Below are 26360 nucleotides of genomic sequence, written 5' to 3'. Positions count from 1 at the left end.
CATAATACTACAGCAATACTCCTATAGGACACAGTGCTACAGTAATACTCCTACAGGACACAGTGCTACAGTAATACTCCTACAGGACATAATACTACAGCAATACTCCTACAGGACACAGTGCTACATTAATACTCCTACAGGACATAATACTACAGCAATACTCCTACAGGACACAGTGCTACAGTAATACTCCTACAGGACACAGTGCTACAGCAATACTCCTACAGGACATAATACTACAGTAATACTCCTACAGGACATAACACTACAGTAATACTCCTACAGGACACAGTGCTACATTAATACTCCTACAGGACACAGTGCTACAGTAATACTCCTACAGGACATAATACTACAGTAATACTCCTACAGGACATAATATTCCTACAGGACACAGTGCTACAGTAATACTCCTACGGACATAATACTACAGTAATACTCCTACAGGACATAATACTACAGTAATACTCCTACAGGACATAATACTACAGTAATACTCCTACAGGACACAGTGCTACATTAATACTCCTACAGGACACAGTGCTACAGTAATACTCCTACAGGACATAATACTACAGCAATACTCCTACAGGACACAGTGCTACATTAATACTCCTACAGGACATAATACTACAGTAATACTCCTACAGGACATATTACTACAGTAATACTCCTACAGGACACAGTGCTACATTAATACTCCTACAGGACATAATACTACATTAATACTCCTACAGGACATAATACTACAGTAATACTCCTACAGGACACAGTGCTACAGTAATACTCCTACAGGACATAATACTACAGCAATACTCCTACAGGACATAATACTACAGTAATACTCCTACAGGACATAATACTACAGTAATACTCCTACAGGACATAATACTACAGTAATACTCCTACAGGACACAGTGCTACATTAATACTCCTACAGGACATAATACTACAGCAATACTCCTACAGGACACAGTGCTACAGGAATACTCCTACAGAACATAATACTACAGTAATACTCCTACAGGACACAGTGCTACATTAATACTCCTACAGGACATAATACTACAATAATACTCCTACAGGACACAGTGCTACAGTAATACTCCTACAGGACACAGTGCTACAGGAATACTCCTACAGGACATAATACTACAGTAATACTCCTACAGGACACAGTGCTACAGTAATACTCCTACAGGACACAGTGCTACAGTAATACTCCTACAGGACATAATACTACAGTAATACTCCTACAGGACATAATACTACAGTAATACTGACAAAATGAGAATATCTATTTTTATTTTGATGAAATTATGTCACAGTAGGCTTTTCTGGGTATTTTCAAATCATTTATTCATTATTTCTGATAGTATTTTTGAAACCTGGCACTTTAAAACTTATCAGTTGTCATAAAAAATACATTAAAAAAGTATTGTGACAATAGCCTTTGGCCATATTGCTCAGCTGTACTCCTAAAACCCACCAAAGTGTGATAATATTTCTTATACGTTTGTCCAAACACATTCCCAGTAGTTTTTTTTTTTTAATTTGTACAATTTTGAACATTCCTTTTAATGTAACTCTATATTCTATGTCTCTCTCTCACACAGACACACAAAGTGCCACAGAAGCAGAACTATGCACTGCACAAGCAGAGCGGAAGGTGCCTCATATCCCCAACGTCCAGGAGGCCTAAATGCCCATAGCAAGAGTGATGTGGGGGGTCTAAGTGAATGACTTCATTTACATGCATGTGTTCATACACACATGACTGCAATTATCCAACAATCAGTATTTATCACTGTGCAAACAAACACACACACACACGTCTTTCACACGACAACACACACAAGGGCACAGATCACACTGCTGTGCCTCATTTAGTTTCTATAATTAAATCTTGACCAACAGCCTATTCGTGCTCTGTGAAGAGGGGAAATCTTTAACAACGATTAGTCCAGCTTTACATGCAAGTTGCGTGAAATGCACAGTTTCACTTACACTGCATAATGTAAAGTCTCCTACGATTCACTTGAAATTTTGAAACTCATAAAACAGTCCCACCAAACTGCATTACTGACCACACGATTACATCAAAGAAACCCATTTCAATTGACTGATTTCAATCAACATATCATGGATGAGGGAATAAAATAGAGGACGCCTCTTTGACAGTTAAGAAGGAGAAATAAGTCAAAGTTTGCAACCTATGTGATGGTCTTACGAGGCTCAAATCCAACACGAGTCGGTAAACAATTTTCCTTCCATCCAGTGACGCATTTTACACGGTTTCACACGGTATTGGGTAAGGGTCTCTGAGGGGCTAGCTGAGTGTTTTCATATGATAATAAGTTGGTATAGAAGGAGTGGAAGATGAAACATGATGGTTAAAACTTGATTTTTTTTTTTTTGTTAAAATTGAAAGAAGTAGCTGAGAGGAGAAACAAAACACAAAACACAACTAAAAAGCCTGGAATAGTCATTTAAAGGTCAGAGTTAGATTTAGTTAGATTTCGTTCGATGTTTAGTTCTCAAAAGGAAAATCAACAGACTGAAGATTTGAAGTTATGAGGACAAGACTAGATAATTCACTTACATCTTCAGAAGACACGTCTTTCATACTGTCAACACACTCGCAATCATCAGATTCATCTGCTCGGGGAAGAGGTTGGAAGCACAGCTGATGCTACAAAATGTTCTTCCGCATATTGCATGCAATTACACATTTCCACCAGAGAGGTCCCCAAATCCCCAAATCTTACATAGCATAGCTTTAGTATTATTTGCCCTGGTGCACGGTGACGTAAAGCAGGCAAAAGACATCACGTTTTGATTGAATATTACTGGAAAACAATAATTTTGTTTTTTAAATATGATGTGGTGAATAATGATTAATATGACCTGTGACATGAATAAAGGTCAATTTTAGGTTGACTTTAACCAATCATTATTTGTTGGTAATCAGTAAGCCTAAACCTTTTTCACTGTAGCCAAAAGAAAAAAAAATTCACCTGTTTTTTGGAGGTTCCTCATTTGAACTTTTTTGAAACATTTGAATATTTTTTTTAAAATAACATTTAAATTTTTGTCTTTGCAGATGAGCAAGCAAGTCAACATTTGTGTTTTTATTGTGTTTAAAAATACGGTTTCTTATTGTGACTTGTTTACTTTAGAAAGCTTGAATTTCTTCCTAATCCTTCCCTTTTCATCCCACATTGCTCGCCAGCAGCTCCACACACAACATTTTAAACGCAGGGTTAACCCAGTGTCCTAGGTTAATCTGAGTTATGTGGAAAAATAATTCATAAAATATTAATAATAAAAATTCATAATGTGGTTTTATTAATTAGAAAGTGGCTAACTAGCAACAGCTAATGTGACAGCTGTTTGAACTGCTTGTGCTAGCATTTGTTTTGCTTTGATGGCCTGCTGTTATTGCGATCTACATAGTTATGTTATAAATTTTGCTCTCTCTCTCTTGAGTCCTTAATATTACACCTCTTTTGGGACCCAGGAGAAAAGAGCTATTATACAGATGGGCAGACCGAGGGGCGGTCCAAGGTGAACTTTCTATGCTTGTTGGACAGGATGAATAAGGCATGAAATGCAACCATCATACATACATACATACATACATACATCATCTAAACCGCTTATCCTTCTGGGTCGCGGTGAGGTGCTGGAGCCTATCCCAGCTGTCATTGGGCGAAAGGCAGGATACACCCTGGACAGGTTGCCAGACCATCGCAGGGCATGCAACCATCATATAAAATTAAAAAAATGAATAATAATAATAATAATAAGAAGAAGAAGAAGAAGAAGAAGATGAAACACATCATCTTTCTCTTTATTCCAAACTAATGTGTTTCATCATGGATTGAGTGGAAATATTAGCTCTGGACAAACAGGGGATTGTCCATTAGCAACCAGTCATTAGTGCATAAGTCCTATGATTACCAAATGGACTCAGAGCCAACAGTAATGCAACTGACCATAGAAAGACGTTTATTTACCCCCCCACTGTTTGCTACACTTAGCCTGGCCACTGTGTTCCCTCTAGCCAGTCGTAATAATCAATCACGCTTTCGTTGTGAATGAGTAAATGCATTGGTGAGGATTGAGAGCTCTCTATTGGCAGTAATGAAGCCAGGAACACGCAGAGGTTAACTTGGACTTCCCTGCTAACGAGGCCCGTGGGAAGGTGACGCATCACCTCTCTCTCTTTCATTGAATACCTTTCCAGTCGCGCTCTCCGAAAGCTACAGGTGGAGGAGGGGGGTTTCCATTCTCTTGGCTGAGACGTGAATTCTAAAAGTCCTCGGAGAAGAGCTCAAGTAACACAGCCTTTTAGTCTCAGAGGCTGGTTACTGATTGAATGCACTCAGAGGATGGAGTGACGTATAAAGAATAGAGGAGAAGTGCGTTACCTTGCCAGTAGAAGCTGCCCGGTCCTCCAACTACTAACGTCCCCTCCTGAAAAAGCGGACAGAGATGTAATCGACATTAGAACCAGAGAAAGGCGAACTTTTGTAATGCCACACTGCGAGTATATCAGTGTAGAAAATCTGAGCATTCTTGGGAAGCTGATCTAAGAACAAGCACACTTAAAAAACATACTTTGACCATACGTAACTATTAGAGTCACAGTCATCACAGGGAATCAGCTCAAGCCTTTTTGTCTGACTGTGCATTTACATTGCTCTGCCACAGCACCACAACAAATCCTATTCATTTTCTAAGGAAAGCTTCGGTTCCACAACAAGCCAAATTTGGGGGACGCAGTGCATTAAAACAGTTGAGCAGAGCTGAACTTTATGCAAATGAATCTGCTATCTGCAATGCATCTACCCAATCAGAGTAGTGTTTGGGTGATTAGTGTCTACAACAGTGTAAACATTCGTTCCACTTATCAAAGCCTCCACTGCGACATGGAAGATCAGCTGAAAATTAGCCAAACTGGCTAAACTGGCACATTTACAGAAAGCATTGCCACTATAAATCTAAATCAAATAAACTAAAGCAGCCACAGCCCATACAAATGACATTAATGTTGTGGTATGACAATGTTTATATTATTATAATAACTGATGTTGACTACAAATCATAATCAATGACTTACTTCTCTCCACACCTGAATCTGTCCCAAACATGTTGTAAAAATATTGCAACATTAATCAATATAGTTACGTACTTCATTCTTAAAGAAAAAGATGTAAATGCTGACTTTATTTCTGTACAACGTTAAATTTTAATTGCAACGATTAATCAATTTATGATGATTTGAATTTAATGAAAGGGACTGAATGATTAGCATGTTTTGCCTTTATATTTTTGCCATGTTTTTGCCACTGAGAGACATAAAACAGTCAAATGTACATACCTAAACCTGTCAATAAGAAAAGAAATGGAAATATAATTCACTATTTGACTATGCAATTGATTACTTCTTTGAATTTGTTTTAGTAAAGCAAGATAAAAACAACCCGAAGCTTCTAAGAATTCATGTATTTTTGGGTTTAGTTTGAGCACAACTACACTGGACACTGTAAATGGTATTGCCTATAGTGAAAGTTCATAGTACAGTAGTATGTAAAAGTTTGAACACTCAAAAAATGACATTTTGTTGATTTTCAAAGAGAAAATTACATCATCTGCAGAGAACAAACATTTTTATTTACTTTTCATTTTTATTTAACATTTCTATTTATTTGCTGAGTTTAACGTGTTCAAAAAGGTTTAATAAATTAATAAATAAATCATGTGCCATAACTTTTGCACATGCTAGATTTGATGTTTTATTTAGATTTTTGTATGTTTGGAATTCTAGATAATTAATTTAAAAACCAATATTGCTGAATTGAGGCTCAAGAAGGTGTAACTGTTAAAATAACGTATTGTTTTATTTTAAAATGTAAATAATTTGTAACTCTAACATGTTTTTCAAGTGGAATATATCTGTAAACGTTAGGGACATGAAAATGGACGTTTTCATAGAATGACAAGGAGCTAAGCAAGTGGATATCGCCTAATCCTATGCGTCCCATCTTAAAGTGGGCCAGTTCCAATCCTTCACAGAATGACTAAAATCGTGTGCACATAAAGCTTTCAGTGTGCTATACACACAACATGAGTACTCAGACACATGAGCTTTTACCCATGTCCATCTATGCAATGTGGCTACAGTGATGTGGTCATTCTTTTCTAAACGGGTTTTCTAAGGGTTTATTTATTGGGGACAGTCAAATGTTTTCATGTGATTGTCTAAGATATTCTGAATTAATAGCTTGGGTCACACTGTATTTACTGTGCTCTTGAACCAACTGGCAAAATGTGTTTTGCTTGAGGGGAATAAGTCACAACTGTGTGTGTGTGTGTGTGTGTGTGTGTGTGTGTGTGTGGGTGTGTGTGTGTGTGTGTCTGTTATGGGAAAAGAGTGATTTAAAGTTGTGCATGCATGTGGGCACAGTCTAACTGGGTGTCACTGCTGCTGACTGGCCTGTGAGGGATGGGGTGTAAACACTGACATAATTTATGTGCAAATGCTTAAAACCGTGTGTGTCTGTGCATCTGGTGTAGGTTAGTGCTGACACACATGGAATACTGAATGACAGAAGAGATGTACACCAACATGATCAACAGCATCACATAGCAGATACACAGCTATACCACACAGTGAGCGCGGTGTGAAACGTCAAGCTCAAGTTCATTTTTATACTCTTGTTTACATTTAAAGGAATAAAACTTTCAAAATCATTTATGAATTCACCTCGTTTGGCGTCAGCTAACTCTTCACAAACTCTTTTTTTTTGAGTTACAAGATCTGAGGCTAAAAATGACCAGGCTAGTGGCTAGAAACATTAGCTGTGTCGACAGGGAATTAGCCTTTGTCAAGTGTTGATTTTAGAATGACTGTGTTTCTCAGTGATACAATATGGCTTTTCAAGGTCTCACTTTGGCTTTGATTTAACACGGTAAAGGAAAATGCTGAGCAGTGCGCTAAGGTACATTCTGAACAGTGCTGGGAGTCGACTAGCGTTTGGATGCTGCGTGGCACGTCTGGTGTGTGGTGGCCTTTAGAGGCAGGCCTTAAGGTCGGGCCATAAAAGTGAAAACTCGCTCAAAAATTAGGCAAAAAATACCTATGATAATGCTAATCTGTGCTAGCACGACTTCTAGTGGTGTATTAGCATTGAGCTAACAGCGATTCACATGAACATTTTTGGCTGTTTGAAGCTTGTAACCGACAAATCAACACATATTTGACCTAGCAGTTCAGAAGGAGCCCGGGATTAGAGCTGCTGCTGTTTTCCAATTCTTGAAACTGACTGAAACACATTGGTCAGGCTACTACGTACATAGGGATTTAGGATATTTAGGATTTCCAGAAAGCCTAGTGATGTTTTTTTGCAAAATTGGTCCCACCTTTTGAAAATCACAGTGTGATCTTGGTTGATTCCACAATTAGGCACCTGTAATTATTTAAGAGCTCATTTATATTCAGTTAATTTGTATCCTAGGAATCTTCATGCAACTGAAAGCTTTATATTTTATACTGGGAAATGCAGAATAATTTGCATTTCTATAGAAATGTATTAGAAATGTTTTAATAGGTCCTTAAACCAGTACTAAATACTGTTTTCTATAAAAAAAAGAAGCTCAAGATTTGGTTTTGATTATCAGGGCATGATGAATACTATACAAAAGTTCATAGACCAGAAGGAGGCGCTCTCGCTGGTTTTACTTGTCAATAAAACGGAAAAGATGAAACACCGCACTTAAGCTTCATGCCTTATATTATCCCCTATTCAGGAGCTTATACTCTCCATATTTCAAACTAACATTTCAGTTTCTATAAAATCTATAAAAAGCATCTATAAACTTGCAAACTGACTGGATCAACATCTTGGGATGTGAACCGAATGTATGTTTACATTTGAAAAACTTTTTTTTTTGCTGTGGCGAAAAATAACATAATTAAATAAGCGCATGGTGTCAAATGAAGCGCTAAAGGCAAAGCGAAAGCTTTGAAGTGGACGTTAGTGCGCCTGTTATGTGCGCTCATCCAAGCCGGGAGGGACACACAAGTATTTCATGATAGGGAAAAGTTTTAAAAAGAATTCTAAATCCGACCAAAATGATCCATTTTTGAATCAACATTTTCGGCCAGTTCCAAGTTTTATACCCCTCCCTAATGAATGTGGAAATAACGAACATTGTGTGAGAAAGAAAGAGAGAGAAAGAGAGAGCGAGAGAGAGCGAGAGAGAGCCAGAGAGAGCCAGAGAGAGAGAAAGAGAGAGAGAGAGAGAGAGAGAGAGAGAGAGAGAGAGAGAGAAAGAGAAAGAAAGAGAGAAAGAGAGAGAGAGAGAAAGAGAGAGAAAGACAGAGAGAAAGAGAGAGAGAGAGAGAGAGAGAGAAAAAGAGAGAGAGAGCTTTAAGGGAAGCAGGCCTCTTCCTGCAGCTCCCTCTGTTATGTTCTGAAGGAGAGGTCAGAGTTCAGCATGACATCCATCTCCAGATGCAACCTTCTCTCTCTCTCCCTCTTGCTCTCTCTGAATGTCACTCGCTCTCTTTCCCTCCCTAACCCCATTTTCACCCTCTTCAGTGTCACCCTCTTCAAATCTCACAACACAGACGGGTGGAGAGGAAGGATGAGGGAGGCCTTTTCTAGTAGAAAGAGGAGGACGATTGCATGTCACGCACAAACGCATAAAACATGAAGAGAGCTGTTACCTTGGTGAAGTCCACACTGAAGCCAGCCTGACAGAAGCCCTGTCCCTCAGGGTCCGGATTATCTACACAGGAAGCAGCAGCACCATTTAGTACATTCGGAATATCAATGAAACACATACAGTCCTTGGCCATTTTACTAGAAACCCCTACCTTGCAGCTCTATCTTGCTGCTGTACAGTAAGAGACTGCAGCCCATCTGTTCATGCACAATTTGTTAGCCATCTTCTAGGCCAAGGGTGTCCAGTTTCTCTCCTTGATGGCTGGTGTCCAGCACAGTTTGGTGATTTCCTCGCTCAAACACACCTAATTCAACTTAGCAGTGATGTACCAAGATTAGCTTGTTTGAGCAGAAACAGTGTGCTGGACTCTCCTGCTGCACTCCTTTACTAATAGTCAGATCAGTTTTGGACCACAGAACCGCTCTTGATACACTCATGTGCCGCTCCACACACAGTGTCACACACACTACCATGTCAGTGTCATTTCTGTGCTAAGAATGGTCTAACACACAAATAATATCTGGCAGTAGTCATGTGGTCAGCCAATCACAAATGAGGTAGAGTGCAGCTGACACATTGTGAATGACAACAGATGTGGTCCATAAATGCGCACATATATAGTAGCATAGTAATGTGGCCAGAGAGTTTAAGTACAAGGTAGGTGTTTCTAATAAACTGGCCAGTGAGTTGAAGTACAAGGTAGGTGTTTCTAATAAACTGGCCAGTGAGTTCAAGTACAAGGTAGGTGTTTCTAATAAAGTAGCCAGTGAGCTGAAGTACAAGGTAGGGGTTTCCAATAAAGTGGCCACCAAGCAGAAGTACAAGGTAATTGTTTCTAATAAAGTGGCCAGTGAGCAGAAGTACAAGGTAGGTGTTTCTAATAAAGTGGCCAGTGAACAGAAATACAAGGTGTTTCTAATAAAGTGGCCAGTGAGTGGAAGTACAAGGTAGGTGTTTCTAATAAACTGGCCACTGAGTGGAAATACAAGGTAGGTGTTTCTAATAAAGTGGCCAGAGAGTTGAAGTACAAGGTAGGTGTGGCCAGTGAGTTCAAGTACAAGGTAGGTGTTTCCAATAAAATGGCCAGTGAGCAAAAGTACAAGGTAGGTGTTTCTAATAAACTGGCCAGTGAGCAGAAATACAAGGTAGGTGTTTCTAATAAAGTGGCCAGTGAGCGAAAGTACAAGGTAGGTGTTTCTAATAAAGTGGCCAGTGAGCAGAAATAGAAAGTAGGTGTTTCTGATAAAACGACAGCTGGAATATTTGAACTACTAATCCAATGTAAAGAAGAGTTAGGAGTTAATGTAACGTAAAACTTAAGGTCATGTTAGTGTAATTTAAATGTGCCGGTGACCAGCCTGTGAGTGAGTGTTTAAAGTTCCAGTAAAGCTCCAGAGCTGGTTAATGTCAACAGTGAACATCATGCCTCTCTGCTTTGGCACTGCTGCTTCAGCGGCCTGCCAGCGGACGGCTGGTGCTTCATACTGTTTGTCAGAAAGTGGAGAGGTCTATTTAGCCATTAGAGGCTCATATACCTCCCACTAATTCCCTTTCCAAAGTCATTACACACCCTCACTGTCAAAGGCGCTCTGCTATGGTAGAACTAAGTAGCTGCTAAAGATGTTATATGTTATTTATAAAGTGCTTGAGTGAAGTCTATTGGCAAGCATTCACATCACTCACACATACAAATACTGCCGGACAGGGGTGTAAATCTCTGCCCACACAAAGTTTTGAGTGGATTATGATTCTTTAGGAAACAATTCAGTGCATCATGACATCCTGAAATTTAATTTCATTATTTTGCTGCAATTCAGAAGTATTTTTAAAAGTACACTTTAAGATTACTTTTAGACTTTTAACGGAAATATACACAAAAAAGTGTGTACATCCCAAAAAAAGGGATTTTTTTTCACCATTTTTTTCCTTCCAATTTAACCAGTTCCTATCTGTTAGCGAGGCCTACCCTTATCACACGATGCTACCAAGCTGGGACAGTAAAGTCTAGCATGATTTTGATGTTCCAGCATTGGCTGGCATCTCATTGGGTGATGAGGGGAGAAGGAACACCATCCTACCCACCCAGAGAGAGAGAGAGCGAGGCCAATTATGTTCTCTTGGACTCCCAACCACGGATGTCTGTGGCATCTCTGGGAATAGAACTCATAACTTCCCGACAATGAGTGCGTTTACATGCACTCAATAATCCGATCATCGGACTTCTGCTTATCTGCTTATTCTGGTCATGTAAACAGCATGACTCTGACTCTGATTTATTAGATCGGAGTAACGTCTAGAAATCTGATTAAGAGAGCTGGGTTTTAGTTCACTAATCAGATTTCTCAGTGCATGTAAACTCTTACTCTGATTTCTTTCGGAATTCTCAGGCTGCACATGTGTGAAAACAGACTGCGGTACCGGAAATAAGCGAGCAGCGTCGCCGCGAGATGCAGCAAAACACTTTTGGAGCAACGCTGAAACCAAATACATGCTTGACAAAATGAAGCATTTAAATACTCTTCATCTTTTCAATGATATATGCTTATATTTTCAGGTAAAGTGCCGCGATGTTTTCGCCAGGGCATGAAGTTTGAGTTTTACATTATGCTTACGTCACACGTTTTTCCGTGAGTTTATTGGCTGGTTGGAGAGTGAGGCCACGGATGGCTGTGGCATCTCTGGGAATAGAACTCATGACCTGCCGACAATGCTTGAGGGGGGATTATGTTTGAAAACAGCCGGTGAATTTTATTTGGTGCAAGAATTGAGGGCATAACTTAGAATTTTCACACCGCTGGATGCAGCTTTAGGTATTAAAGCATTGTGTTCTATTACACCTAAGTAGGAAAACTTTTCTGATCTCATTAAGATTTCACAGTACAAATCTTCCCATTTCTCATATCAGGACAGAATCATCAAAGCACAGAAGCCAGGCAGGAAATTGCACCAGAATAAACATCCACCCCCTGCTTTGATCGTTGTTTACAGCAGGGCACATGATGGCCCAGCAGTGCAGTATATGAATGAGTCACTGTGTTTGTGGCTTCTCTTGGGCAAAGGAGAGAATGAGCAGTGTGTAACTGACGGCGTTCAGGCGAGAAGCAGGAACAGCACCCTAAGACTACAGCGCACAGAAAAGGAAGAGCGTGTGTATACACTCACTGGTTCTGCAGGGGGAATATTCTGCATACGCGCTGAAGTTCTGCACAGCAACATAGCAGGTTCCCACTGGATCCATCTCACTGCTCATCTTCACTGTCCTCCAGTGATACAGAGGAGCGCAGGCCTGCGGACACACAGAGAAACACACAAGCACACACGAGTAAAGCAACGGTAAGCTTGCAATAATAATACAAGGTAAGGATCTAAAGCCAGAGCATGCTGAGCAAACATTTTTGGCCAGAAAAGTTGCACATGCTTTATTCTGATACTCAATTAAGTAAACAAACACTTCAGTTCAAATATCTGTACACATTTAAATAACCACACCCATCTCTGTCAAACACATGAACTCATCGTAACAATCATTAGGATAAAGCCCTACAAACTGCATCTTAGCATGATGGGAAAACCTACTAGCCAAGCCATTAGCATTAATAATTCCACATATATATATATATATATATATATTCACTACTATGATTATTATTACTTTTCAGCATATGTTATGTTTTTACCATTTAAATTCTCAATCCCTGATCTTTGTATTGGCTCGGCTATATTGTAAACGAGGGTCTCCCTCAATGTACTCCGAGTTTAAATAAAGGTTGATTGATTTATTGATAAAAACTAATAAACAAACCAATAATTCTAGAGTGTGCTGTACATGTTATGATATAACACAAGGTAACGTATACACAAGCAAGCGCTCCTGCCAATCAGTCGCTTTACGACTGAAGCATTTAGTTATGGGCTTTTTTTATAGAACTTGTATATGAAACACCAGTGTCTCTCTAAAAAGTCAACCACAAGCTCATTTTTCCAGGAAGCCATCATCATCATCATCATCATCATTAATAGCTCGAAAACAGAACAACATTCCCGCAGTATGCAAAATTCGATTTCCTATCAGTGATTATATCCCCTCTAACCGCAGAACTACATCTGCCATCCAACTCCAGATCCGACAGATCAGACCACGTGCCCCATAATGTCAGACAGGACTATGTTTCCCACAGATCAGCCTCTCAATTCATGCTGATGGAAAGATAAACATTACAAACCCATCTTGCTTTTTTCCGTCGAGGGGACACATGACTCACCACTCCCGCTACACTTTCATCAGAACGACCAGCAACTCTTCTAACAGACATTCACATGACTACATTTCCCAGAAGGACTCACCACAACTTTGCCCCTGTGTGTTCGGACCGTGGCTCCAAACCATTGATGGGACTTAAACTCCAAAGGCTCTCTCGTTCCATTCACCTTAATCATCCGGTTATCTGAAAGAGAGAGTGAATCGAACAAATGAGTGAATGAATGAATGTAAGACACACTGAATATAATGCAAGACTAAAGCTACATGTATCCTTGTGTATGTAGCCATGTATTGAGCTCTTTGTGAGGACCAGGTGCCACAGGATAAACTTGAATTGTTGACATTTTGGGAGCATTTTTATAAAAAATACAGTTTTTTATTGAAAAAATAAAAGACAGGTTTCCATTTGGTTCCTGAGCTTAAAGGAACACTGGCCAAAATGAAAAATGTATCAGTACATCTGTTGTAAACATGCCTACTCGCCCCCTACTGCAGTGCCCAGTGGTCTCCAGAGTGAGATTTGTCTGTTTAAACACATCCTCCTCCCTTCTGATGATGTATCATGAAGGTAGGAGGATCTATTGTTCACTGCTTTCTGTTTTTCTTAGCATTTCACATCCTGCCTCAACTCAGGTTTGTATTTTTACTATCAAATGTATCACATTTAATCTAATTTGTTGCAGCCCTATTAATATTGTAGCACTGGGGGTGGTTGGTGCAGGTTGGTTTGGTTTCCTTTTATTACGTTATTGTTATTTTTCGAGCTCCCAACTGGCAAGTTTCACTCTGTCCCCAGGAGGTTGTGGGTTTGAATCCCAGTAGAGCCACAATGAGGAAAAAAAGATGCTACTTATTGCTGCACTACTGGCAACTAAGAGAAATAATACTGCTACACGTGTTATGAGAGCAATTTAAAAAATAATATTCGATTCACTTTTCTTTCATAAAACGGACCTGATTATTAAATATCAAAACATTTTTTTTAATAATGTGTGCAGGGGTCATTTTGGGGTATGTTGCCTTGAGGCAACATTGTGCGACAATGGGAAGAAATGATATAGAGGTGTGTTCCCTGAAGTGTTGAAACCTGGCTTGTGATTGGTAAATTAATTCCACTGTCACACATTGTTGCTTCTAGGCAACAAATATCTTTCTGCAAATTCTCATAACAAAAAAAAAATTATACTGAATGTTAAAAAAAGAGGTTTAAAAGTGCCCACTAAGAGATAGTAAGACCAGGAACATGCTTTTTTTGACTTACTCAAACTGTTCCCTTTATTGTTAACCCTGTCTTTGTCTTTAAATATGGATAATGTTATTTTAATGTGAGGAAAATGGGTTTGTTGCCCTGAGGCAACATTGTGCAAAAGAGGGTTAAAAGCCAAACAATATCTTGGTCAGCCTCTACAAGATACTGGACACATTTTACTGTAAACAAGGCATTTCTCACCCTCCCTCATCCTCTTATCTTATCAGTCTCTTATTTTAATTTGTTTCATTTTTAACATACAGTCCAATAGTCAATAATTATGTTATTCTAATTAGAACCATTATCTGGTTCATTGTCTCTTTAATGCAGTATTGCTTAACGTGGTGTCATAGCCTCATTTCCATTTCCATTCAAAACAACGTCCAGGTTCCATAACATGATTCATTGCTACATACTGCAATTGCAATGTGACCTTCATTGTAATAATTAATTTCAGATTTTTTTATTTTGATTAAAATTATTTCCTGTTGTTAAATTACATGAATGCCTTGCTACATCAAAACACTTACAGAAACACTTATGGGGAGCATCTGATAATGATCACTGAACTATTTATACTATTTATTAAAGGGCTTGGTTGCATATGTCAGCCCTCTCCAGTATCAGTGTAACATTGCAATAACAATAAACAAATGATACACCATGCAGCCCTTTGTGCTTATGGTGTAATAATGCCACAAAAATGTTCAAATGCAACGTGGTTGTGGCATCTGGACATCTAAGTGTGGAAAATGTCTGAGCTACACTGCAATAAACAAAACCGTGAAACGCTCGTAAACTACAGGCTCTTGTTTCCCAAAACATCAAGACTGCCATCCAACGCTGACAAAGACCACGCATGCGACTCCTAATGATTACAATACCTCCTACATTAGTAAAATTCATTACGCTGTCTTATTTCTCCTTGACAAATGGCATAAACAATAAATAAAGATCAGGAATTCATTAAAAAGCATAGTTTCTTTAAGCCTTTACCGCATGAATTATAAGACATGTATGAAAAATGTGATTTTTCTTATTTGAAACAGCATAAATAATACATTTTTTATTTTTGGGGGGGGTGTTTTGAATTTTGTTGCCATATGGCAACAACGTGCAGTGCTAGAACTGTAATCAGCAATACATAAAACTGACAACGAAGCAATACACAGCAATGGAAATGTTTTAATTTAGTCCCACTGCATGTACTGCAGATTCACATTCTGTTGCCATATGACAACAATAATATTTTATCATGATATCTAAACCGGTTTTATTTATGGAAAAGAAATTGCAACCTCCTGTTGATTGTGTTTAAAGTCGCTGTACATGAATACTGGATTATAAACACCCTTTGAGAGGGCTTCAGAAGCCAGCTTCAACATGTGATATACATGTGAAAAAGGAAGCAGCAGGAAGGCCTGTGATTAAATAAAAATCTACTACATTTCGCAAAAAGTCATCAGCTGTCCGAAGAAAAACAAAAAAAAAGCTACATAATGTAATAAGACAAAAGTTTAAAAAGTTTTACCTACACCTTTCTAAGTTTATAGACAGTATTTCATACAAAAAAACACAAAAGCAAGTATATTTAAGATGACTTTTTCATATGGCAAATATGTTATGATTTAGGCCTGCAGTTTTCATGATTCTAATTGGCTACGCATTAGTTTCCATGACTTGTAAGCAACATTAGCCTTGTAGCTCCAGTTCAAAGCTAAAGAAGCAAACTTCAGACCCCAAATGTCTTGACTGACCGACTACACTAGGAGGAAACCATGCAAATTTAGCACCTAACTGTCTTAGCACTGGCCCTCTCATCAGCAGATCATGGGTTCACTCCCTGGCGATGCCATAGCCATCCATGGTCAGGAGTCTAAGACAGCATAACTAGCCTCGCTCTCTCTGGGCGGGTAGTACGGCCCTCCATCTCCCACGATCACCCAGTGCGATGTTAGCCACTGTGGGTGTGTTAGCATTAGCATTAGTATCAGCTTAAAAAGATAGTGGCCTTCATATGTCACAAAGGAAGCACATGCTAACCTTTACCCTCCCAGACTGACAGCATCGTGTGACATTAAGAGACCTAGCTATGAGGTACAATTGAGTATAAACCCAAAAAAAGGCTTTCAGGCCTCAGTGCTGTATTTTCTCACCTGCAGATAGCAGCAAACCTGCGAGGCGATCAATATGATCTCTTAATCGTGCTGTAATGAGACATGGCAGCCTCATTAATAACCTCAGGTCCTTCAAATAAACCACAGTGAAGCGCGCTCAATACGAGGCTCCATTAGCGTCCATATGTGTAAACCTTCTCAGATCCAGGACTGTTTACAAAGTGTCCACATAATTGCGCTCAGTAACATATGGTGCAAAAACGTATCCCAAATCATCACTCTGAGACCTTTATGAGCACAGATACATTAGAAGTGGGAAAGGTAACATAATGACTGAGAACTAGACACACAAACTGTGGAAATGATGGAGAGTCTATTTTCCTTCGTCTTTAATAGTCAATCTCAGGGCTGTGGAATGTGTCTGCTGAAGGATGGCGTAACTCTAGAAGATGCAGACCCATCTGTATGATGACTCCAGGTATGTGGTAGTTTTTGGTGTATCTAATGAATTTGTCTTGATTGCATTAGCCATTCATCAAAGTCACCAGTCGGGCTACCCAGTGGGGTCAAAGGCCGACTGTGACGAAAACAACATGACTAATGAATCTGATACTGTGTGTGTGTGTGTGTGTGTGTGTGTGTGTGTGTGTGAGTGTACTCTGGGTTGAAGGCCTGGGGGATGAAGGGTTTTTTCCAATGTCAAACAAAAAAGTAGACACCACTCCATGGTCAGTGGCTCTGATATCCCATGTGGTCACAGCTCTTTTAACCTTCCTGACCTGTGTCTCTTCGGTTATCCAGTTGTTTGTCCATCTGACTTTCTAGAGTCAAACTATTATTTCTAGAATTGATTATTTTTAGAAATTATTGTTCAATGAATCAACAAGGTGGCGCAGTGGATAGCGCTGTCGCCTCACAGCAAGGAGGGCCAGGGTCCTTCCTGTGTGGAGTTTGTATGTTCTCCCTGTGTCTCCCAAAGACATGCAGTCAGGCCGGTTGGACATGCTAAATTGCCCATGTGTGTGAGTGAATGTATATGTCTGTCTGTCTGCCCTGCGATGGACTGGTGACCTGTCCAGGGTGTATCCTGCCTTCCACCCAATGACTGCTGAGATATGCTCCCGTGATCCAGAAGGAGAAGCGGCTTAGAAGATGTGTGAATCAACAAGTCGAACCGTTCTGTCATTTTCTTTCAGGTTATCCTCTCATGTCGCCACACAATAAAATCTGTTGTGGTGACTGAATTAGGGATGAACGATCGACTATATATGAGATTTGGGCAATATTTTGGCCTAAATATAAATCAGAGATCAGTCGAAATTCCTGTAAACTGGCCGACAGTGAGTGTGTGCCATATCTTGCAATGTAAAAGAAAACATTTTGTACGTTTTTTACAATCCCTAACTCGCACCAATCCAATATTACTTGCAAAAAACTGACATGACTCATCGGGGGAAGCAAAGTAAACACCATTTTAACTTTTAACACCATTCATGAGAAACGACACTTCAGATTACAACCTCCAACTGAGTATAGCGAGCATCAGAAGTTAGCAGAACTAGCAAAGACGGATAACACGACCCCGACAATAAGCGACTGAACTCAAGGAAACACTCAAAGAAAGCAGACCTAGCCCTAACCCTAACCCAGAAGACTGGATATAGGACAATCCGGTCACATTTCAACTGTTTAACTACCAGAGGCAGCCGTTTCATGGAGTGCACAGGTAAGTGTTTAATCGCTTAACTTATTGCTACTTGCGTCTGAAAATGCATTGAAAATGCATAGAAACCATGAATTTGTAAGACTCCACTGAATTCATATGAGTTCCTTATAATGTTAGGCCTTCTAAATCAATTTTTGTTTGGCCTTTTTGCTTGTTTAGGTAAGTGTCGCGTCATCCTGACCCGCCCCGGATAAGAATCGACACGTGCTGATCATGTGGGGACAACTGGCAATCGGTAGTGACCTCACAAAACACTGATAGATCAATCTTTAGACTAACTAAACTGGACCACTCTGATGTTTTCATATTTAAGCTGTTTAGCTGCGTTGATAGTCTCTCAAATTATGACCAGCTTTTCTTTAAGACCTTATTTCATACATTGATAATTTCATACGTTGATCGATTAAGGTGTAATATCAATATAGAAATCAATCACCTACACAAACTGTCTGTTCAGCTAACTTCTTCCCTAACTATGCATTGCCCAGAAACTACCCTCTTGAAAACCATTAGCCCTGGATCTTATATCTGCTATATCTGCTACATGAAGTAGCCTCCAAATTAAGCTGATTTTTCTATGACTACTTTATGGAAGTATGTTTGCTGTCTATGTAGCTAAATTTTACCCTACTCTGTTTTGCTCAAGTGGTCTCCAAGTAGCTAATGTTTCATAGCAAGCTAAAGTAAGCTGGCTTGCATGCTGGGGTGAGCAAAGTGGTTTTTCATCCAAATCCCAAGCTGCTAAAGTCCCAAGCTCAGCAGGGGGACCACCTCAGTCTTTTATGGTGCAACAAAACAAAAGAAGCCGTATCACCCGTACACTTACTACAGTGCATTAAACAACAAAAGAGCAAGTAAACAACTCTTTTAAATGAATTGTCAACTTTTTTACACAATTAATGACTAATCGCTTCAGTATAAAGACCCACCAGTACTTTCATCTCTATGCACTACAAAAAAAATGAAATACTGGCAAGTAAAACTTTAAATATTTTTCATTTTGTCATTGTTGTTGCTTAGAACAAGATTATTAAACTTATTTTTGGACTTTTTTTGTTAGTTCTTTCACAATAAAGTAAAGTTATCTCACTATACTGGCAGATAACTTACTCAAAACACCTAAACAAGTCAAAAATGTCCAGAAATAAGTGAAATACTCTTATTTGTTGATCTGTTGATTAGATTTAAGACCACTTGCCACTTGTCATTTTTGGAGTGTGTTTTGCTGCTTCTCTTTACGGTCTATAACACACACACATCCTCTCCTTTTCTCATTTTAAACACAAAACAGAAGCAAGAACGTTCCATTTTTCCTATACCTAAGGCACAACCTATAAATCAAGTGCTCTACTGCTGTTAAAAGAAGTGAAGGTACACATGGTTCTCTTTTTCCTTTGAACAGTCTTTATGGATTAATCCACCCCCACACACCAATCACACCTGAGATTCAGGCCAGATGACAGACTGTAATTCTATTCCGGCATCTAAATAGGTAGGCTATGGCCTAAAAGTGCAGGTCAACAGCAGATTCATTTGCTAGAGCTCCCCCTACGGGATTTCCCATGCACAGCGCCACAATCCACAAACTGCCACACTTTACGCTCAAATGAAACCTTCACTTTGACGTTTCAGACGTAGCATGCCGGACACAAACATGTGTAAAAAGACAGTGTGTCCTGAGTCTCCCTATACAACACCCTCTATACTAGCAGTCCCAGGCCCGAGTCTGGCAAGGCGTGCAAAGCAATGCAGAAACCACAACGCAGCACATGCCCTGAAGCTCTGCTGGCATCTGCTTCCCACATGACAGGAGCGATTTAAAACGTGACTTCACAGCAATCCTAAACCTTCTGAGTTGCTTTTGTGTTTGATTCTGAAACTCCGTTGCGCAAAGCTTCATCGCACATTCTGTCAACAGATGTTATAAAGAAGAAGACCGAGTAACGAATTAAAAGTCCTGAGCAAAATCTTTATTTATGGTTTAAAATCAAAATCAAACTTAAAATCGGAAAATCACACAATTTACCACAAATTCTGCCAGACGAAATACAGCCATGTTTGACATTTTCTTCTCTAGTTTTGTTGCTAAGGTTGCTAACAAGTAATAGAAGCTTATGTGAACCAAACTGCAGACCTAATTCATCACTCAAACTGTGTCGTTGCTAAGTAATCTCAACTTGACTTGCTTAAGTGGTTTCTGACTCTGTATGACATATCGATAACCATAGATATACATATGATGCCACGTTGTCTGTTGTTCTCTATCTGGGGCGATGCGTCTGAGCGTCCGCCATGTTGGAGAGGTCAAGATCCGCTTGCGAACACATTCACTTGTACTGAGAGACGATGAGACTCAGGATTAAATCAGCCACAACTTCCTTATTACTCAACCAATTTTCACCAAATTAGTTTTGTTATAATCCTCAGATTAATCTAGACTGCATGGACTGCTTTTGGTAGCTTTTATTACTTTAATAACTGATCGTGCTAATTAGCCGTCTGGTCCAGGAGGAAAGTATTTAGTCTGCACCTGACGATAAAAACAGAGTTTAGCGCAAGTAGAATCACAAACTCACACACATCAGCAAATCCATCAATGTGTGAATCACTTCTAATCTTAATACACATAAAAATAAAATAAACCCCCAAAACACAGTAAGAAGGACGAAGCTAATGTTGGCTTTCCTATTCGCCAGTTTCTTGTTCGAGTTTTCCCGTTCCACCTTAAATGGTGCAGCAGTCACTTTCTGGTGCCTGAAGCTGCAACGATTAAGGTGGAACAGGAAAATTCGAACAAGATGCTGGTGATTAAGAAGCTGACTTCAGGTTGGTGTAAGAAGGTGCTGACATTAATCTATTATGAATATCTACACACAGTAAGCGATGCTCACCCAGCTACAAAGCCTTAACCATCACTGTAAATAAATAACTAATAAATAAGTTAAGATCCTCTGAATAGACTATTAAATGAAATAAGCTTAATATAAACCAGAGGAAAAACAATCACATCAACAGGTTCTCTGTGCTTCACCAAACACACGACCATATCTACATAAATACATCACGCAAACAATACGCATCACACAGACATGAGTGTGGATCACTGCGTTCCCTCCGTTATATAATCCTATCCCACTTTCTGAGTGTAATATTCTTGAAATAGTAGTAATAGTATCTGTCTTAAACTGCCGCTCTGTAATGGTACTGAATGCAGTCCAGCAGCGATGTTGACCGCCCCAAAATGGCAGCGCTGTTGATGTGCCTGTCTGGACCCAACGCAGCATCTAGGTATGTATATCCATGTCAATAACTATAAAAATGGAGAAAAGTACATTACAGGGCTAAAAACAGAACCAGCATCCATCATAAAATGTGCCCATACTTCTGTTAACTTTCATAGATAGCCACACATACAGTGTCAGAAACCACATAAGCAAGTCTATTTGAGATAAACAACAGTGTGGATTATGGCCTACTAGTAACTAGCCTGAGGCTAATGAATGGGGCTCAAGCTTCCATTCCTTGTTAGCAACATTAGCCTCACAGCTCCAGTGCAAAGCAAACATTTTGGACAGCGATGTTCTCTGAACTGCGTTTGAGCTAAAGGGTAAACTGCATTCTTGCTGAACTATTCCTTGAAGGGGCTGAACATGTCTTGGGGGTCACTCGCTGATGGGAATAGATGCGCGCGATGCATTCCGCGTCAGAGCGTCTGAATTGCGCCAGATTGCACATGGAGGTAAAGTTACGGGGGTTCCTTGGTAATTACTGCGCTCCTGAAGCTTAACCCAAACCATATGCGGGAAAATGAACTTGTTTTTGGATGTGGGTTTTGATCTTTTTATTGTCGGAGCTGGAGTCTAAACCTCAAGATAACGTCTGAAAATAGACTGGGATTAAAAGAACAGTCATTATTAGTTTAATATTTACATATTAAAGCCTTTTTGTATATGTTTAGCCTTTAAAATGCACCCTCCTTGATCTGAAAACTAACTGATATTATATATGTTATAGCCTGTTTTGGTGTAGTGTTATTACTGCTGTTTTACTATACTATTTAAATCTAATTATGCAAATACACAATTAATTACTCTGTTAGTTACATAATGAATTAAATTAATATTCTGCATCAACAGGTTCGAGTCCTGACTGAAGTCCATTTCAGACTTTTTTCTGGTTGTTTTGATATCAAACAAAGACAAACATGGTTAAAATGTAAACAATGATTTTTAATCTTTTTGCAAAACAAGACAACATTGTGTGTGTTTACATGCAATTAATAATCCGTTAACTGCAGAAAATCAGATTTTGTCAGTAATCTGATCAACACGTTTACATGTACTAACGCACTAACTAGTAATCAGATAATGGGAAACTCTACATGACTTCACCTGAAAATATGAACATACATCATTTAGAAGATGAAGAATATTTAAATCCTTCATTTTGTCAAGCATGTATTTGGTTTCAGTGTCGCTCCAAAAGTTATTTGCTGCGTCTCGCCGCAACGATGCTCGCTTATTTCCGGTACCGCCGCCTGTTTTTGTGCATGACTGAGAAATCTGAAAGAGATCAGAGTAGGAGCTCTATTTATCTGATTTCTTAGTCAGATTTCTAGACCTTATTCCGATCTAAGAAATCGGAGTATGCTGTATACATGACCATGATCATTATGATCGGATTATTGAGTGCGTGGAAACGCACATACTTTTCCTCAAATTCAAATCATAACTATAAGGGGAAAGTTTTCAGCAAACTTCAAGTTGGCTTCACAAAGCGGTTGCTATAGAATTCCAGGTGGTTGCTAAGGTGTTGCTGGGCTGTTGCTATGGTATCCCTGGTGGTTGCTAAGGTGTTATGCCATTGCTATAGTATCCCAGGTGGTTGCAAAGGGGGTGCTAGGCTGTTGCTATGGTATCCCAAGTGGTTGCTAAGGTGTTATGCCATTGCTATACTATCCCAGGTGGTTGCTAAGTCATTGCTATGGTATATGTAATGTCTGTGAGGATATGTCCTAAGTGACATCATTTGTGTCAGATTTTCAACATTCCAGCATTCATTTCGTATGGGAAAAGAAATTGTGTTTAAGCAAACAATATATAAAAATCATACATCATTGATCCCAAAGTTTTGTGCAAAGTTTTCTGGTTCTAGTTCGGAAACTGCGACCCGTGAAAATGGTTACATCGAAAAATAATAAGAAGAAGATAATGAAAAAATATTTTAAAATATTTCTTGATCTATTTACAAACACTAATGTGTTACTCAATGAAAGTGAAAAATCTGCACTTCAGAACTTCTTAACTTTTTTTGAGTGAGTTACAAAAATCAAATATAGAAACGTAGGAAATAATTTAATGACGTATACACCAAGGGGGACCTAGGAGGGTTAATCAGTGCGAGTTGAAAGCACACTTGGCTTCTAAACTGCAGGACCCACATCACCAGACTGGAAAATTTACCCAGACAGTTAGATCATGTCTCACATTAAGCTGGTTCCAAATATAAATATGTTAACTGTTATCACAATATACTTCTCCGCCCACATCATGCAACCCTGCACTTGTAGGAAAAGCCTTTAACTGGTATAGATTATTCAAACTTCATAATGGTTCTTTAATCTCATTTCCAAAATGGTTCTTTAAAGAACCATCCACTGGAAGGTTCTTTAGGGACCCAAAAGTTGTTGTTCTAAAGCATCGCTCCAAAGACCTTGCATTTGGCGGCTTTATCTTTCAGAATGTAGTTCACAATTGCACCTACTTGCTTTATCGAAGGGGATCTGGCGGCAGGAGTCCGGCTGGGACGATGGCCAGGGGCAGTAGTAAACTGCCCCGCCCTCCACTATTCCAGGCTGGGAGGTGTTGGCCTTAGGCGCCCCGACCAGCACTGCCAATCTGGAGCGAGAGAGAGAGAGAGAGAGAGAGAGAGAGAGAGTGAGAGTGAGAGAGAGAGAGAGAGAGGGAAACTCATCCCACTAGATCAGAATGCAACGTTAACCACACACTGACCAGCAAACAAAAATGCAGCCAACAAAAAACTGCCCGTCAAATGGACATTGATGTTAGCGTTTCACCTTTTTTTACTATTTTCTGCAATTTCAAGCACCGAGATGTGAACAAAGTCATTCAGATGGTTTGTTGTGAAATGGTCAGTGTGGAGAAACTTGCTGACTCAGGTTTCTTTACAGTGGCCGTGATAGGAACCAGGTGTCAGGATGTCTACAATGCAAATATTATTAGCATTGTAAAATTTATTTACAATCCTATATGAATTTTTATATGCAATGTTGATGATGTTAAAAATGTGGTTAATTTGGAAAAAAATATGTTTCCTTTGGGAACTATTTTGCTTTATAACACCCTACATGTATCCCTCCACCCTAAATGGATTAAAAAAAAAAATGTTTCTTTATCTCAAATTTGATCTCAGAACTATCATCGAACAATGTCTCAGTCATCAGGCAGTGTATTCACAACCATATCAGCATTTCTGTGAGGTGGACGTCTGGTTCCTATCACCGCCACTGTGAACAATTCTGACTCTCTAAGTTTCTCTAGAACGGAGCGTTTCACACCAAACCACTCTGACTGACTTTGTTTACATCTTAACCATTTACTTATGTGGAAATACTGAAAAAATGGTGGAGTTCCCCTTCAAAAGAACATCAGTTACAAAAGCTGAAGTTGCTGAAAAACAAAGTTAGCACTGAATAAAAGCCACTCAATAGTATTTATGCAAATGATCTCATGCCAATTTGCTAATTGACACCTACTGCCCTTTATTCATTGTTAGCCACATTAGCATGTTTTGTCCTTTCCTTTAACCCCTTTAACCCACCTCAGTTCCTCACTCTAATAATCCACATTAATCATATTAATTTCATAGTTGCTGAATAAGTCGTCTTAAGCCTTAAAGATGAATTCCACTGATTAATGAAAGCATAATTAAATGGTTAAGATGTAAACAAATCATTCAGAGTCAGAACTGTTCACAGTGGTGGTGAGAGGAACCAGACGTCTAAAGAGTTTAAAGGGGAACTCCACCGATTTTTGAAAATTTAATGGTTAAGGTGTAAATAAAGTCATTCAGAGTGGTTTGGTGTGAAACGCTCTGTTCTAGAGAAACGTATAGAGTCAGAATTGTTCACAGTGAAGGTGATAGGAACCAGACGTCCACCTCTAAAAGCTCCCTCACGGAAAGTTATTACATATTACATCATTAGCAATCATGCAATACTAAAGTATTAGCATTGTGAATACGCTACATGGTGTCTGAGACACTGTTTTACAATAGTTTTGTGGCCTAAAATGTATTTTAATCTATTTATTTTAATGTATTTATGGTGGAGGGATACATGACGGGTGTTCTGAAGCAAAACAGTCCCCAAAGAAAGATTTTTTTTTTTCAAATTTTCCACTGATTTACCACCATCAACCTTCCATATATACAAACTCATAAGAGACGTGTAGGTTCACTCCTGGTTTTGGACGGTAAACAAAAGTTTGTGTTATAGACATGGTGACCTCTGGTTCCTATCACCACCACTCTAAAGACATTTGAGTCTCTACAATGAACCATTTCACACCAAACCACTCTGAAGTTTACATCTTAACCATTTATGATGTAGAATTTTTCCCTTTAATGCCTCTACAAGCCCCATCACAGAAAGTTATAATATGAAGTGATTACTAAAACATTGCACAATGCCTGAGGCATCGCTTGAGACAAGGTTTTGGCCTAAAAGACATTTTTGGTTCCTATCACCACCACAGCCAATAAAATAGAGTCACTAAGTTTCTCTACAAAGCACCATTTCACATCATACCACTCTGAATGACTTTATTAACATCCCAACACTTCTACACTTTAAAATTAGCCATTTTAAATAGCAGCGCTTAATTTAAGAAGGGTACCTAAAAGTAGGCCATCATGCTCATGCTGGCCTCTCTAGATTTAAGATAGGACAGATAATACGTCTTAAGAAGAATAACTAAATAATACACCTAGAGTATAAACATAAAAACATAACATAAACCCATTCAAGCGTATGACGATAGAAACACTAGCTTAAAGTCTCACGAGTCAGTCATAAAGCTTTTGGACTGCCTAGACTTTGGCAGTGAAATACAGCATCACTGCTTGAGCCTAATGGCCTACATCCTGCGTGATGGTAAATCAATAGCGATCATGCAATAATAATGCACGTTTATGTAAAAACAGAGCAGGACTCTTTAAACTTTAAGCAGATGCTGGTCCATCTCAGTG

The 26360-nt window shown here is 39.1% G+C and overlaps 1 protein-coding gene across 1 annotated transcript in view; it reads right to left on the bottom strand.

The window, feature by feature from the left end:
* itga8 (integrin, alpha 8) overlaps positions 1-26360 on the bottom strand; it is a 154880-nt gene that overhangs the window by 126876 nt on the left and 1644 nt on the right. Inside the window, exons 2-6 of the mRNA XM_036558569.1 lie at positions 23856-23989; positions 13084-13184; positions 11902-12025; positions 8741-8802; positions 4437-4482 (exon numbers count right to left, since the gene is read on the bottom strand). Coding sequence (XP_036414462.1) covers positions 4437-4482; positions 8741-8802; positions 11902-12025; positions 13084-13184; positions 23856-23989 — 467 coding nt within the window. The remainder of the gene's footprint in view (positions 1-4436; positions 4483-8740; positions 8803-11901; positions 12026-13083; positions 13185-23855; positions 23990-26360) is intronic.

The sequence above is a fragment of the Colossoma macropomum genome, unplaced genomic scaffold (assembly GCF_904425465.1).
Source record: "Colossoma macropomum unplaced genomic scaffold, Colossoma_macropomum, whole genome shotgun sequence".
Classification (NCBI taxonomy): domain Eukaryota; kingdom Metazoa; phylum Chordata; class Actinopteri; order Characiformes; family Serrasalmidae; genus Colossoma; species Colossoma macropomum.
The sequence above is the reverse complement of the archived record's forward strand: the minus strand, read 5'-3'. Positions and strand labels throughout refer to the sequence as shown.